Source organism: Rhinolophus sinicus, chromosome 5 (assembly GCF_057876585.1).
Source record: "Rhinolophus sinicus isolate RSI-liver-muscle chromosome 5, RSI-T2T, whole genome shotgun sequence".
Classification (NCBI taxonomy): Eukaryota; Metazoa; Chordata; class Mammalia; order Chiroptera; family Rhinolophidae; genus Rhinolophus; species Rhinolophus sinicus.
The window spans coordinates 31,029,337-31,041,654 of NC_142505.1; the positions used below are offsets into that span (position 1 = coordinate 31,029,337).

The 12,318-nt window shown below is 38.0% G+C and overlaps 1 protein-coding gene across 1 annotated transcript in view; it reads left to right on the forward strand.

Annotated features, from left to right (window-relative positions):
- Window positions 1-12,318, forward strand: part of COL6A5 (collagen type VI alpha 5 chain) — a 117,879-nt gene that overhangs the window by 91,705 nt on the left and 13,856 nt on the right. The window contains exon 37 of the mRNA XM_019726036.3: window positions 1,013-1,221. Within this exon, the coding sequence (XP_019581595.3) occupies window positions 1,013-1,221 (209 nt within the window). The remainder of the gene's footprint in view (window positions 1-1,012; window positions 1,222-12,318) is intronic.

Here is a 12,318-nt window from a genome sequence, read left to right on the forward strand (position 1 = left end):
GTCTGCCCCCTTGTATGCCTCCGACGTCCCCCAAGTCACCGTCCCTCCGCCGGAGCCCAGGGTGAGTGCCTGGTAATGAGAAAGTCTTCTGCAGGCCATTTAAGAGGGCGTCTGGGTTTTCCGCAGCCTTCCATTCCATCCAAATGGTCAGAATACCTACTATTTCTAACAGCCCGGTGTTGTGGGGTCTCCTCTTCCTGGTACCAGTAATCCAGGCTGGGGAGCCTGGTGTGGGGCTAGGGTTCCTTGTTACTCCAGGGAGAACCTCCACTGCCAAGATATTCCTCCTAATTCTCAACCACAACATGGACATTTGGGATCAGCCTGTTTTGCCTCTCAGCCCCTCCTACCAGTCTCAATGTAGCTTTTTTATATCCTTAATTATAAAAAAGTTTTGTTCAGCCAGACTTCAGAGGGTTCTCCAAGTTTGTTGTTCTATAATTTAGTTTTAATTTTAATGTATTCATGGAACGAAGCATTCACAGTTTTTATCTACTCTGCCATCTTGGATCTCTCCCATAGAGAATTCTTAAACACCTAAGAATGTAAAAGTAGACACCATTTTAAGAGGTATGATGTCAATGAGATATGTTTTATATGGTCTTATTCTTTTCAGAGTTCTTGGTGAGTTAAGACTATTTTCTGTTATTTTCTGTAGTGATTAATATCAATCTGAGACACATTATTTGGTTGTTCCAAAAAACCAATGATTGAGTTTCTTGTCATTTATCTAAAACCCTGTGGCAAATCAGACTTGGTTTATTCCAAAATAGTATTTCATAGGCTGTAAGCAGGAGGATAAATGGGAACTTTTTAATTTATCAGTTTATACTTTTTGAATAATAAATATAATGAATCTTCATGAATTATTTGATTGAAATGAAGTTAGTTTTTTACCACTCATTTTTCTTCTAAGAAATAATTAAGTAACTATATTAAGTTCTTGGGATATTTTATTTGCATGCCCCAAAGTTATCTAGATTCACCTGAAACTTTGCTTTTTATCTTCTAGATTTACTGCTGAGACGCATGAGATTTCTTCCAGAAAGAACAGCTTCATTAGTCATGAATTAACTGCTGGGAGAGACTCATCTTTTGTGTTGGAAGACAGTGGAAGTGACCGTTATTTTTACAATTCAAGACAGATGTTAAAGTCACCAAAATTGATGATTAAATATGAAAAAGATCAGGATTCTGAAGAAATTGCAAGTCTTACTTCTGGTAAGGAAATGAAAAGTTATGATGGAAATTTTTAGATAAATGGGCCCTTGTCTTTTAACACCAGTAGAGAATCAAACACATTAAGGTAAGTATGTATCTAAAACAACTTTTTTCAAGTTCAAGATGGTAGCTACAACTAATGCTTTTATTGAAAGTGAAGAATTAAATGGTTACAGGCACAACTAAGGAGATTTCTAATATAAGCTGTAAGAAATGTCCCTGATAGTCTTACCAAAATTCTTACAGCTTATATTAGAAATCTCCTTAGTTGTGCCTGTAGCCATTTAATTTCAAGATTTCTCTAGATTCCACAACTTAGAAGGTTAGTATGAATAGAAGGAGGTAATATAGAGAACATCAGAGCAAAGGAGGAATTAAAATAACTTTAAAAGTTGGCCTTGCCAGTGCCCCAGAATTTGTGATTGCATGAGAAAGTATGTTGTTTTTGAGATACCTGGAAATGATAAAGCATGAACTTCCCCACTGCCTACTCTATGTATTTGAATGGCAAAGCAGTAATACTTTTGGTCAGAATTTAAAGGTTTCAAATAGATCAGATACACTGGATTTTTGCCTGTATTTTTATTAAAAAGGATGGCATTCTAAACAGACTATTCAGCCATTCCATCTATGCATCTAGAGTCCAAAATGCATCCAAAAGTGCTTATTTGGCCAGGATGCCAGCATTTAAAGCATTATGTCATGAGTATCATGTGTGTTGTTAGATTATGCAAGTTTAAAAGAAAAAGGGGCCAATTTCATGCCAATTATTCATAAGAATGAATAATACTTAGTAGCTTCCTTAGATAAATAAATTTTCTTTTCCTTGGGTTCAATACTCATGTCCTTACATTGAAGTCCCCTGGTTTCTGAACTGTAAATATTTGAACTTCATCTTTAAAACAGCTGAACTTTCTACAAATGAATACATTTCTATAAAAGAAATTAACATTAAGAATAAAAAGTCATCAATTATTAATTGAAAAATAAGACTTAAAAAAGAGGTAGTGTAGTAAAACTGGATAGATGTAGTACCATGGCATTAAGGCATTCAAGTGTGTATATTTTCAGTTCAAACAATTGTTTATTGTCACATAGACATAGCTTAAAGAAGAGAATAAAATATTTTTAATGGGCATAGTTAATTTTGGGTGTTTATTTTAATGATATGGGAATAACAGCAGCTCTCAAGACAGAAGAATTTATTATGGTTTGGTTTAAAAAGAAGGAAAAGAAAAAGAGAAGTTGTTTTGGCAGTGTTAGAATAGCAAACTATTATTTGTGAAATTTTGTTAGAGGTAAGCATTCTAAAATCGAATAATTCAGAAGTGTAAAACTTTTCAGGAAACACAGATAAGACTGGATATTTAAGAAAGAAAGAAAACTCATCTTTGCAGCCATCTTTAATGACCATTTTTCAGTCATAATAGACTTTTCATTTGGTTTTTCAGATGTCTGAGAATCAAGATACTTATAGCTAGCATAAGGTCCAATTTGGCTGAAGATATAATTGTACATGGCTCTAGTAAGAAAAAATATATAAATTGTTAGTTACTCCACCCCTCCATTTCCTCTTGCAGTAGGTTGAAGTGTGCTGGAAGTTCTATGAGGATTATGTCAGTTTATGATGGCCTGGAAACAGTGAGTCTCAGACATAAGGATAATATGTGGTTTTTATTCTTTAAAATAAATCTGAATCTCAGATCATGAGTACTGTCTAGCGACTTTGTGCTATTCCTTTTTTTTGTTTTAATCACCTTTCACCATTTGCCAAAACCTGCTGAGAACTTTCTATTTAATGTGCTATGGGGACAGAGTCCCAGAGAGCAGTTTCCAGGCTCTTGGCCTCACGTGGAAAGGTGCTGGCTCGGGTAGTAGATGGCCATCAGCTGTGACTAGTTGGCCATCAGCTTTAACCAGTTAGCCAATTAGCCTCTAATATAACTGCCATGGCTATGCTGAGGGGTTGGTTGGCAGAGAAGTAGACGGCGGATTGTGCATCATGTAAAGCCTCCTTCCTGTGTCTCCAACCCAGCCGCCAGTGAGACTATAGTGGTGTGACTCCCCTATCTATGGCTCTGTTGGTGTTCCTCTTTGGCCTCACCATATCCTGCATTCTTGTGCGGGGAGTGGGACCAGAGTCTCCGCATAACACCTTCCATCCCTGGTTTGATGGACCACTTGACTGTTTGCTTGGGAACTACCGCCGTGTAGTGGGACAGGCAGGTGTTTGCTTCCTGTGTCTCCCCTGGGCCGCCAGAGAAACTGGGGTGCAGGAAGACCCCTTGTTGGAGTACTGGCAGATGTTTGCTTTTGTGTCTCAGCCAGCTGCCATTGAGAATATAGTGCTATGACGCCCCTGTCTATGGCTCCGTGAGTGTTCCTTTTTGGCCTCACCCTATCCTGTGTTCTTGTGTGGGGAGCGGGAGCTGAGTCCCTGCATGACATGCGCCAGCCTTGGGGAGAGTAAATTGTGGTTCAGATGTTCTATTCAGTCACTAAGAGATGAGCTTTGATAAGTTCCAGATGTATTGCACAAATAAAAGGGCGATAATTTTTATAAGCACCTCCATATGTTATGCTTGTTACTCATTCATGTGTGATTTTTATGGCTGATGGCTGATCTTTCTACCCTTGAACTGAGAATCAGGGGAAAGTCAGGAATCTTAACCATTTAAGAAATTTATAGAGTTCCAGAGCCCTGTGGGCTGGTGATGAGTTGTGTATCACCCCCTTTCACAAGAAGCACTCTACTATCTCTCTAATTATGTCTCTCTCTGCTTCTTACCTATTCTGATTTCCAAGTTGATTTTCAATGCCATCACCTTTCCTGGCTGTGGGGACAGAGTCCCAGATAGCAGTTTCCAGGCTCTCCATCTCACATGGAAAGGTGCTGGCTCCATTATTAAATGGCCATCAGTTGTAATCAGATGGCCATCTGCTGTGGCTGGTTGGCCATCAGCTGTTACTGGTTAGCCATTAGCCACTAATATAACTGCTGTGGCTACTCTAGCAAGAGCAGACTGTGGCTAGCAAGTGGGGTTAGCAAGTGTGGATGGCGGATTGCAGATCGTGTGGATTCTACTTCCTGTGTTTCTCCTGGCCACCAGCAAGACTAGGGTGCAGGAAGACCCCTGTTGGGGTACTGGTGGATGTTTGCTTTTGTGTCTCGACCAGCCACCATTGAGAATATAGTGGTAGGACTCCCCTATCTATGGCTCCGTGGGTGTTCCTTTTTGGCCTCACCGTATCCTGCGTTTTTATGTGGGGAGCAGGGACCAGAGTCCCTGCATGACACTGGCACTCTCCACACCTTAAAGCAACTCAAGGACAATCTGTAGTTTTTTGGAATCATGTAATGAAAAATGTGTGGTTTAATTCTAATTAAATTGCAATTGTTGACTCAGTGGCAAGCCTAGCACTTTCATCAAAGGTGAAAGTTAATCAGTATTTAAAATACATTTAGTCTGCTTTCAGGATTAAAGAAGGACAAGATAATTTGTAAGGAATGTGAAATACTAACCCAAATTCAGCCTCAAGCTCACTCATAGCCTTAAGTAGTCCCAGGCCTTAGGATAACTTCAACTAATGTTCTTTTCAATGAATTTCATTGAGAAATAAGAAGCAACACTTTCCTCTTCGCATGAGGCTGGGAGTGAGCTCAAGGGACTATTCATTGTCTTTGTTTTATATTTTTTATTTTCCTAACTTTATTATTTTTCTAACCTGCTTCTGATCTACAAATTAGCTCTTTTTTTAAAAGCAAATGCATCTTTTGACTTTGAGTCAATCATAGGGTATTAAAGCTGGAAAGGTATTTGGTGATCGCCTCTCACAAATTCACCTGGGGACAATTCCACTCTACCCTGCCCTAGGAGACATATTGCAATATCTGGAGATATTTTTTGTTGTCACAACTGGAGGGTGCTACTGGCATCTAGTTGGTAGAGGCCAGAGATGCTACTAAACATTCTACAATATGCAGGACATGTCCTCACAACACAGAATGATCCAGTCAAACTCAATAGTGAGAGAAATCCTGTGTTAAAAGAAATTTCATTCCCCCACAGTCATGGAACTAGAAGATTCAGTAGAGGGACACATGGTTCCTGCACCCTGTCCACTGTTTCCCCATCACACCCTCAGAATTCTGCTAATTTTAAAAAACTTATAAAAATAGTGTTATACCATATAAATTTTAATTGTAAAAATCTCAAATCAAACAAATTAGCATGTTGAGCTATTTGTAGTGTAGAATATATTCTTTGGTGTTTTTTCCGTACACATGTAGGTTTATATAGCTTTATTCAATTGCATATCCTGCTTTTTACATAATATTATGTCATACATTTTACGTATTACTGCAAGCTTTATACTGATTCTTCTGAGTCCTCATAATGTTACTTTCAGTGAATGAGTGTATTTAACTCTTTACCTCTTGTTGAATACTTAGCTTGCTTCTAATTTTGCTGTCATGTAGTGAACTTGAATACATATCCTCACTTCTACTAAATTTAAATCTGTACTGGAATTAAAAGCAGCAGAATTGGCTTCTGAGTCACCCACAGAACATCAGCTGAATGTCCCGCTTTCATGTCACTACACAGTCTAAAGAGGAAGGCAATAATAGAATTGTGGTCATATCTAAATTTTAATGACATGTTTCATGAACTCTTTAGGAAACCTCAACTATCTTGATGCTCCTTGGAAAATAAGCTGAGTCCCCTGTTCATCTGAAACTTTAGACTGAGGTTGTTGCATTTTCTTTTCCTTGGGAATTTATTTTATTGGGTTTTGTAAGGGCAGGGAATCTTAGGATTTTTGCTTTGTGTTTCCACTTCAGGAACACTTCTCTTCTGCTAATTTCAAAATAAGATGTAGATAGGATCATAACCTAAAGTTTTTAATGAAAGTGACATTTTGTCACATTCATAGATTTTTCTACCTTACTTCAAAAAGCATGTAAATTAGCTCTGGGAGAAGGGTGCATAGAAATCACTACCTTTGCCCCATTTGACCTTGAGCCTCTGAAGTTATTGATTCCTCATTATATTATGAGAATTCATAGCCCTGATTTTATTTGTAACAATTGGAGTGACATGGTCATTCCAGAATTATTACATATTGACAGTGTACAGATTACATGATCTTTATAGTTCTAATTTAATAACACAGTTTTTATGCTGCAAATGGCTATTAAAATCATAAGACTCATGAAAATTAGATTTATTGGAGCTTCTGTGGCTGTCTGACTTCCTGAATTCCTGTGGCAAGATAAATGCCAGATTATTTCTTATTGCCAGACTCCATAAATAGGGAAACCATGAAAAACTTAGAATGTCCTAAATAACTGTTACAAATATACAGTTCAAGTTAGACTCTAAAAAATCCATTGTTATGTAGTTTCCTGCCTCCACAAATATTGCCGTGCATGCTTTCTTTCCTTCCAACCTCCAGTAGTCCTGCCTTGCTGCTCAGATTTTATCAGCTTCATATTGGACATAAAATTCTGAAAATATTTTGACTATGGATTACTAGTTTTATTATTAAATAAAAATTCATAGCTAAATTTTATTATCTTAATAGTCTTTTATTGTTTGGGTTAGAGTATGGTTTGTTTTGGTTGCTCAGTAATGTACTTTACTTGATTTATTTATTTACTTATTTATTTTCCTTTTTACCTTATGGCCCCCTTCACCCATTTCTCACTCCCCACACCCACCCCCCACCTCTGGCAACCACCACTCTGTTTTCTGTATCTATAGGCTTGTTTTTGTTTTGTTTTTTTCTTTTTTTAGATTCCACATATAAGGAAGATCATGTGGTATTTGTTCTCTGACTTATTTCATTTAGCATAAATGTCCTCAAGGTCCATCCATATTGTAACAAATGGCAAGATTTCATTCTTTTTTATGGCTGAATATGGACGTATGTTGTTTCCATATCTTGCCTATTGTGAATAACGCTGCAACAAACTTGGAGATGCAGATATCTTTTGAGTTAGTGTTTTCATTGTCTTAAGATAAATACCCAGATATGGTAGTTCTATTTTGAATTTTTTGAGGGTTTTATTATATTGCTATCATAGTACTGGGTATCTTCCTTGAAGGTTTTACGTGTGATCAAAACTAATGTGAACTGAGAGTTCAGGGTATGTGGACTACTTGAATTCAAACGTACATACACTGAAGTTGCTTCTATATAACTCATGCAGTCATTTAATGCAATTAATAAAGCAATGTTCTAGACTATTAGTGACCATTTTTCATGTGGACCCTTCTCTAATGGGATAAAATTTGGATACTTGAAGTAGTAGTTCGGTGATAATGTTGGTGCTGGTCATGGTAGTAGTGAGGACAGCAGTGGGGGAGGTGTTTGCTGTTGCTGATGGTGTTTGGTGGTCGTGCGGGTGGTAAAGATGTTGGTGGTGATATTTATGGTGGAAAGGAGGTAGAGTTATGAAGGTGGGGTGGTGATGATGGTGGTAATGATAACGGTAATGCTGGGGAGGTGATGATGGTGGTGATAGATGTAGTAATGGAGATGGGAGCGTGGTGGGTGTAAAGATAGAAGGGTGTGATGGTAGTGACAGGGGTGGTGGAGGTGGCAGTGGCAGCCCTCATTGAGTGCTTACTATGTGACAGGACTCCGCTAAGCATTTACATGGATTTTCCCATGATTATTCAGATGTCCTGTTATGTAGCAATATGTATTTGGCACCTGTTCTGAGTTAACCCCTAAGCTAGTTTCTTTGGTGGGGTTAGCGAAGTTTTTTTTTTTTTTTTAGACTCAGACAGAGGCCCTGTCTTTAAGGAGCTTTAAGTCTGACAAGAGTATAGTCTGTGTAAAAAAAAAAAAAAAAAAATCCTAATACAAGTTAGGAATTATTCAGTTCAATAAAAAGTACAGATGGAATGATTTGGGCGAATATTATTTATTCCATGTAGTACAATTATCAAAGCATCGCATATACGATCTGGTTTGATAATTGAACAATGCCTGTGGAATAATAGTAACCACAGAAGCTACTGCTTATTTAATGCAACTATGTGCCAGGCACAATGATAAGGATATCATTTAATCTTTACCAAAAAATCTATTATTATTATTAGATTTTATATTTTACAAATGAGGCTACTGATGCAAAGGTTAAGAACCTCAAGCTAAGTCACACAGCTTGTAAGTGGCAGAACCAGGATCAAAGTCATGCCCCTGCACAGAGAAACACTGACTTTTAAATATGTGTGCCGTGTTGCCTGGTGATGGCATTGGCTGCATTTACAAATGAGGAAATGTATCCAATTGCCACCTTTGAGAATAATTTGGGAAAGTTATTTTAAAATAATGTTGGTGGCACAATTCTTTTTTTAAAATTTCATTTCATTAAAAAATAAAAAACACCAAAACCCTGCTTATAAATTCATCCAGAGGCCAGAGCACAGAATAACACCATAAAAGCCAAAGAACAAGATCCAGGTATTTGGGTATATATAACTCCTAAGACATGCATCACTTTTTCTCAGTATGCTGGTACTGTCTGCAGACTGTTGTCCCAGAGTGTAAAGTAGATGGCGAGGATGAAACTTACAAATTTAAGTGTCACCTAGAAAAGTCTAGGCCAAGAAAGACATTTATTTTAAGCCTTTGGGGAAAAGGATGAGCTCACTTTTAAGACAGTCACTCCAATTTGTTCAGGCAAATGGTGGGAGGGGGCGGAGAAGGGGGCTGGGTGGTGGTTGTGGTAGAAAGGACCTCATACAACAAAACGAGAGAATTTTAAGTGTGTCTCTATTTCCATTTGGCATAAAATCAATGACATGCAGTTAGTTATACACTCTTGTACCTGCCTCCCTTAATGCTCTAACTTAGAGTTTGATTGGTGGTCTCACCAGACAGAAGGGAGGACAGGTCTGGGATGGAGGTGTTAAATGAAGAGGTGTCTAAATTATTGCCAACTCCTCTGCCGTTAAGCATGCATAAACACAACACAATGAGCTTTCTCATTTCTGAGAGCATGCACACACTTATGCATATGTGTAAGTTGTTTTCTATTAATATCAGTTGACTTTGTATTTTTTTCTTATGGAAATTCTGATTTGCAAAATATAGTATCATGGGCAAGATTTTCAGATGTCCGAGACTTTAACATTTGTTTGTTTCCCTCTAAAACTTGTATCTGTAGAGTACACTGGATATGCTAGGCCCTGTGCAAACTTCATTGGATTTTCTCAAAAACCTTATAAGGTTGTAGTTTATTACTATGATATTTTTAGATAATGAAACTGAGGTAAGGAGGAGATTCAGGATCACAGAGCTAACAAATTGCAGACAGGACTCAAACTCCAAGTTTCTGTTCATAACCGCTGCCTAGAGAAGAAAATGTTACAAATTTTCATTCCAATAATTGCCTACTTTTAGAAGAAAACTTTCTCTAGTAGCTTCGAACAGAAGTAACAGCAATTGAGCAAGACCCTCATTCTTCTGACCAGATCCTAGCGCCTTTGGAGAAGCATTCATGTGCCCCTTAATGTGTCTGCTCTACCCTCATAGCTGATGACCAGTTCTTCTGAAGGTGTTACATAGAGTGGGGTTCAAATCCTACCTCTACCACTTGCAGGCTGTCATTTCTTAGCCAAGTCATTTGCCCTCTCCAAGCCTCAGCTTGCTCATCTCTAAAATGGAAACGATGATAATTCTACCCTCTTAGTGCTATATGGAAGATTAAACTAGAGAAGACAGGCATAGAGCTGAGCACAAGACTTGAAGTAAACTGAATCCTCAATTAAATAGTCAGAAAGTGGAAAAGTGAAAAAGAAAGCATTGCTAGCCTCACAAGAAGTCTTATAAAATAGGTTAACTTGCAAAATGCCTGTTTCAGTTTATGTGGACAGAAATAACGTGGCCTTAGTTGTACAAGTACATGTGGCTTATGTATGGGGACCACATGGCTAATTTTGGCCCATGGATAAATTCCAAGGCAGACAGCTGAGTAACTGACTTCTTGCGATTTTCCACAAATGCCATGAAAGGCGGCATAGCTACTTCACAGCATACTTAATCCCAGTCCAAATGGCTCAGAATGATTCTCCTTAAATTCCTTTCCACCTCCGCTTCTCCCTAAAGTTACGGAAGTGTCTTTGGCATTGTGACTTAAATCTTGGCCACTGTTAGGCTAATCTCTAGGGCCACTTCTCTGGAAATCCAACTGGATTCCTGATTTGTTCTAAGCCTTGTCCATAATAAAATGAGACAGTCCTTCCTCCTCTGCCATTCTGAGGAAATTCTTCCATAGATTTGAAGACAAGATTTGGCTTGGTGATATTTCCAGAAAATACTCAGCATTGCTATGAGCTATGAGTATATTTTATCCATACTTCTGTCAGGTTTTCTTGAAGGAACACATTTTTGAGGGCCCAATATCCCTAATAAAGGTGAATTTAGGCTCAAAGTAAAGTGAACACACCTTATACTTGATTAAATTTTAGAATTTTCAAGGCATAATCACCTACATTTAGCTTCATTGAATCTCCTGCTAATCCTGTAAGTGGGTAAAGAAACTCTTTTTGGAGATTTTGTGGGTAAAATGCACCTGTTTAGAATACAGTTCTGCTGGGTATTTTGGAAAAGGATTGAGATTTTTCTCAATTTATAAAGAAAAAACGGGGTAAAAGTGATATTTCTGGTGTGGGTAAGCATGAAAAAATATTTCATAACGTGGTAAGTCAACCCTTCCTCTTCTACCAGAACGTTTATGAACTACTCTTCCTTGTGTTTTAACAAAGCATGTTGATTGGCTTGGCCTTTTTAAAGAAGTTGAAATGCTGTTGTTGGAAAACAGAGATCCTGGTGGGAAAGCAGGTAATGATTAGGTCATCAACTCCAGGATTGTAAATTGCAAAATGACAGAAATGTTCATTTCACTAATCTTCACAGTTCCTAATACACCAAAGCCAAGAACTCTAGAAATGTTTTTCTTGGTGATGTTTTAGGGCTAAAGTATATTATATAGCATCCACAGCAAAGAACATAAAATATAGGCTTTTATCTGCACTTCCTGTTTCATACTTAGTAGTTTAATGAGACTTCCATCTTGATCAAAAATTCTAAGAAGAATTTAAAACTAGGTTTCTGGTGGGGAATGAGAGGCCTATAAATTTCAGACATTCTTATGAAATTCAAAACCCTGTTCGATTACTGCAAATGTATTGATAAAAGAAAAATTGGATACATAAATGATCAGTTCTTAGTCCTTTGTGAGAAGGAAAAGAACATAGGAGCATCTCAAACAAAATGGTCAGTTATTATCTATTTGAAATTCCCAAGATGGAGTAATAGGAACTTAGTTTACTTCCCAAATGAAATAACCAGAAGAAAAAAATACACACACACACACACACACACACACACACACAGACACACGAAACAATGGTTTTCAAGATACCCGACATCAGAAAATGAAAGATAGCAATCCTCAAGAGACAGGCAACAAGTGGGGTAAACCCTATGCTGCTTTAGCTTACTGCCATGAGAGAGTTTTCAAGCCATGGTGTGGGAAGGGGAAATTGAGGTGGAACCCAATGTACCCCTTGAGTTGAGGAGACAGAGCTAAGAGTCCAGCGAGACAAAGGTAGTAAGAGTTCACAGGACAGAATACCAAAGAGGAGGGAGATGCACAGACAGAGAACCTCAGAGATCTGCAGAGGGTCCCCCTTGATTATTAAGCAGAGTACTGATAGCACATACATGTGAGAAGATGACCTGAGCCTGAAGGAAGAATCATCTGAAAGGATAACAGAATAGTGCCACTTGCTCACACAGGGCCAGGAATAATGTCTTTTTCCACTAGCAAGACTGGAAAAATTCATGATTCCTAGATTACTGGGGAGAAAACTCAGGAAGGCCTTGCCTCAGTAGTAGAGAATAATTAGCCTTAAATTAAGCACTGTTCCAGACTCGCCTAAGAAATCATAATAGCAAGACCCCAAAAGTTCAGATTGTTTCCATGTAACTTGACTGTCTCCCAAAACCAAGCTAATGAATATTTATAGCAATGCAAAACTATCCCACATGCAAAAACAAAAATTTCACAATGTCTGG